Genomic DNA, 4847 nt, shown 5'->3' with positions numbered 1-4847 from the left:
TAAGATTAACGTTATTACGAGTATCCTCGTAACCGTTAACGCTTTTAGCGATAATAGGAGATAATATAAACACTATAACCTCGGCCTACCTATCCTTTTTCTTTCCCTTAAAGGACTCGATATCCTCTACCTTAATATAAATAACCCCCACGATATTCTTAACCACCTATAAGAACCGGTTAAGCCGGCGTAGGCCTTCTACCCCCATAAAGGTAATTATTATACTAGGAACGGGCGTAACGATAATAGGAGGCGCCGCGATAAGTGTAGGTCTACCTACTATAACGTAGGAGTCCCCGCGGGGGGGGGAGGCGGTGGCTTATACCGATAAGCGAGGCTTACCGGTACCCGAGTTAATAGGCGTTAAGATAGGCTCGTCCTCCTATAAAGTGCTAGAGGTCTTTTTCGAAACCCCGGACGCCTTCTAGAAAGCCGAATAAGCCGCTATAAGCGCCTCCATCGCCTTAGGGCTATAGAAGGGGTTATCGTTAACCACCTTCGCCGCCTCTAGGAGTACTACCGACGGACTAGTTATCCTAGGCGGAGGAGGAACGCACCTATAACCGCCCTTTAAGTAATTATAGCACTTAGGATCAGGTATCCTCGCTCCGGGTCCTAATTAGTCGCGGTAGCGCCGCCTATCCTAGCCGTTCGTAATAGCCTTTACGTAAGAGTAGCAGAAGACTAAACGGGTCCCTCTAGGAGGATATTTTATTCTATAAGCGCGCTTTATAGGGCTCTTAACCACTATAAAAGCTTCGCCTACGGAACGCTTACCCTTAGCCTTAGCGGCTTGGGCTAGCTAGGCGCGGCGGTTTATAGCTAAGGCAGGAGAAGTGATCTCCTTACTAGCCGGGGCAGGAGTAGGTGCCTCCTCGCCGGTATTATTATTATTATTATTATTAGCCCCCTATATTATATATATAAGTTAGTAAACGTCGCGCGAAGCTTTTAGGAAGAACGGGAAACGTACCTTAGGGGCCGGAGATAATCCTAAAAACTTAAATATCTTTTAGAGAGAGAGATAAGGGGTTAGAATAATAAAATAGCGTGTAAAAGGGTAGTAGGCGATAAAAAATATACTACTAATAGTAAAGGATATTATTAAAGAAAAGAAGAAAAAATAAGATAATAGAGGTAACGGTGAAGTTAGTATTATTAATAAACGAGTTACACGGTTAGGGAAGGTACGCTTATCGGTTCCTTATATAAAAGGAACGATCCTACGACCCGTTTATAAATAATAATAATAGCCGTATATAATACGTTAATCGATCATATAACTATAAAGGCCTACCTTAAGCGCTTTTTAATAAATAAAAAGGTTATTCGGGATTAAAAAGCCACTAAGGGTCGTTATATAGTTAATAAAGAGGCGTTATTCGATTAAATAATAACGCTCCGCGAACCTATACTAAAGACTAATAACTTACCGAGGGGGGAGGGGGGTAATATTACGGGCTAACCCCGTGGAGATAATCCGGTAAAGCACCGGATTTTCCGACTAATTATAGTATACTCCTAGTGGGTCGCCGCGATATTATATTTAGGTCGTAGGCACCTATAGAGTTTTCCCCTTTCCTTCTTTTCTCCTTAGCTTTAGATAATTCAATTATTCGGCCTCACTCTATAAATAACTCGTGACTAGCCGCTTATAAATAGTATAGGAAAAAGTAAAGTATTTATACGTAGCAAAACGTTTTTAGGTAGATTACGATATCCTAATCTTATTCTTTAACCTATTACCTTTAGAATTTTCTAGGCTAAGGATAATCCGACTAGGGTAATCGGATATTCCGACTAGGGCGATAGTGATAATACCTAACGCTAGCCACTAAAACTTCCTTTAGTACCTAAATACTTATAGACACGTATAAGTAATTTAGCGTATCGTTGCTATAATTAATTAAGCGTATCGTCGCTACGGTTAATCGAGTATATTATCGCTATAGTTAATTAAGCGTATCGTCGCTATAGTTAATTAAGCGTATTATTATTACGATTAAATAAGCCTATCGTCGCTACGATTAAAGAGTATATCGGTAGTATTATCCCTATAGTCGATTTAGCGTATCGTCGCGATAATTAATGAAATTATAATTATATAAAAGTATCTAGGTATAGGCAGTACGAGCGGGCGAGTATTACCGGCTATTAATATAGGGCCCTAGGCGGATTATTCTTACTCTTATTTAATTAACTCTATAGAAATTAGAAACCTCTAATCTATATGCTAATATCCTGCCCTTGATCCTGCAGATGACTTATATCTAATTTCGGCTCGGAATAACATGTTCCGCTCCTATTGCGGGCCAGACTATGCAACAGCCTGTGCAACAGCCTGTGCAACGGTTTGTGCAACATTTTCGGCTTAGTCAAATCCTTTTTTCCGCTATATCCGGCTCGATACTTCGGGGTAGAAGGGTGTCCGTTTAAAGGCAGGCTTTCAAGTCGTGGGACTTCATGGCGCGACAATCTCGTATTCGACCCAACCTCATACTCTTTAACTAAGTTCGTGACTTTCGCCAGCCAAATATCAGTGGTCCGGACAAACTTCCTAGTCTTGTTCTTTAATCTTCTTCAATCGCCAATCGAACGCCATCAGTTCGTTCGTATCCGCATCGGCCAGTTCGAGAGAAACGTTTCATAACCTTTCTTGTTCGTGGATGGCAGTCCAAGACGGCGGTATCTGTGGCCATGACCTCGACCAATTCGTCTTCATTTACGTCTGCGCTTCCGCCGCTGCCTCCCTACTCTCTTGCACCGGTACCCGACCTCATTAGAGGAATTTCTGATGCCTACGTTTTCCCCATTCTTCCCATCGCCGTCTACTGGATTCTCTCGATGGTTTTTCATGTCATCGATGTGTACGACATTTGGCCACAATACCGCCTGCATACACCGGAGGAGATCACCAAGCGGAACCATGTATCGCGCTATGAAGTTGCTCGCGATGTTGTCATTCAACAAATCATTCAGATTGGCATGTCTCTCTTCCTCGATGCAACAGAAGAGACGCAGATGACAGGCAAGGAGGACTATGACGTTGCCGTCTGGGCAACAAGAATACGCCTCGCTCAACGCGCACTTCCGTCTGTCCTCGGGTTTCTGGGTCTCAATGCCGCCGCTATCTCCAAAAACATGGCCACCTCCTATCCACTTCTTGCAGGCGCACTAGCCGGCGGCCACTATCCGTTCCTCACAGCTACCTCCCTCAATGGATCGAGTCCTATTCCTGTCTTCGCGACTTGGGAGATGCGGCTGGCGAAAGCAATCTACTGGGTACTTGTGCCAGGACTTCAATTGTTTGCGGCGTCCGTGATCTTGGATACATGGCAATATTTTCTCCACCGTCTCATGCATGTCAACAAGTGGCTGTACAGTAAGTGCACTCACGACCCCTGTGCACGGTATGATGGCAGTCCCGGACTAACTGGATGTACTAGCTACCTTCCACTCGCGGCATCATCGACTTTATGTGCCTTACGCATACGGCGCTCTCTACAACCACCCCGTCGAAGGTTTCCTTCTCGACACCTTGGGAGCGGGGCTCGCATACAAGGCAACTGGAATGACACAAAGGCTCGGGGTTTTGTTCTTCTGTCTGTCCACCATCAAAACTGTTGATGACCACTGTGGATATTCTCTTCCCTGGGACCCTGTCCAACACTTGACGAGCAACAATGCCGCCTACCACGACATTCACCACCAAACCTGGGGGATCAAGTCCAATTTCTCCCAGCCTTTCTTTACTTTTTGGGACAAGGTCTTGGATACAAGGTATAAGGGCGGCAGGGCAGATTCCCTCGAAGGGAAGAGAAGAGCTGCCGCTGGCAAAACCAAGTAACAACGGCCGCTCTGTTCGTACCTCAAACCTCCACTTCGGTTGCATCTGTTTCCGCCCGCCGCGGCTCCCTTTCACTTACCTTTCTTTTCCTTCCCCCCTTCCTTTTCTCTCCTTTCTTTTGCACCCAGAAGCGTTCAGAAGAAGGGGGAACCGCATTTCGACGACGATCACGATCTTTACATTCTCTGGGCGATGCTTTGCAGCGCAGAGGTGACACGGACATGTTCCATAGCTTGGGGCTAGATTTTGAGTTGTGCTTAATGAGGATGTGGCATTCTTCATGTAGATGTATTTTACAGCTGAGGTCGTCAGGTCGGACATGATTGTTCGACGTTATGGAAGATCCGTTCGGTCTGGCACAAGTGCACACCAACCCGGGTCCGGGACGCGAAAACTCGAGGCAGTGCACCGGCAACAACGTCAGACCTTGACAAGACAAAAACGAAAACAAAAAACAAAAAACAAAAGATCCTCGCTTGCTGCAAAGCAGGTACATATTTTGGGACACACAGGCAAGGCACGCGGAGAGAATCTCATGTGGAATATATCCGAGGGTTTGGAATGGCGACTCATTCTGCCCCATTAGTTCATGGAAATAATTAATAACAGGGGGGCCAGTCAAGCTGCGCGAACACAATCCAACGAGATCCGCGGTAGCGAATACACCTTGTGCGCCCAGAGAAAGGCGTAGCATTCTTATCGTCCGCATAAAGTAATACGCAGTACGTTAATAGGCAAATACACTACGAGTCGCTTATAGTGATTATTTTCTGGAAAAAGAGGCGTGAATGCTCTTTTCCATGTGTCTTTTTATCGGGCATTTCTGCCCAAGGTCCCTAATAAGCCCGATAGGTTATATTCTACTGCCACGTTACTATACTCCGCTGAATATATCGGTGCTATATACTATAGCATTTTGACCGCTCTTATATCTATATACTTAATATTATATACTTATATTATTTTATAGTCTATAATAGTTATAAATTATGTATCGTAA

The 4847-nt window shown here is 44.7% G+C and overlaps 1 protein-coding gene across 1 annotated transcript; it reads left to right on the top strand.

Annotated features, from left to right (window-relative positions):
* The first annotated feature begins 2452 nt into the window (after window positions 1–2452).
* On the top strand, window positions 2453–4606 carry ACRALDRAFT_1042358 (uncharacterized protein). The gene is made up of 2 exons (XM_071015259.1): window positions 2453–3382; window positions 3447–4606. The coding sequence occupies exons 1-2, from the start codon at window positions 2698–2700 to the stop codon at window positions 3845–3847; spliced, it is 1086 nt and encodes a 361-aa protein (XP_070873735.1). The 5' UTR covers window positions 2453–2697; the 3' UTR covers window positions 3848–4606.
* Window positions 4607–4847: the final 241 nt, after the last annotated feature.

The sequence above is a fragment of the Sodiomyces alcalophilus genome (assembly GCF_042370955.1).
Source record: "Sodiomyces alcalophilus JCM 7366 unplaced genomic scaffold ACRALscaffold_6, whole genome shotgun sequence".
NCBI classification, from domain to species: Eukaryota; Fungi; Ascomycota; class Sordariomycetes; order Glomerellales; family Plectosphaerellaceae; genus Sodiomyces; species Sodiomyces alcalophilus.
This window is presented reverse-complemented; position numbering and strand designations above follow the sequence as displayed.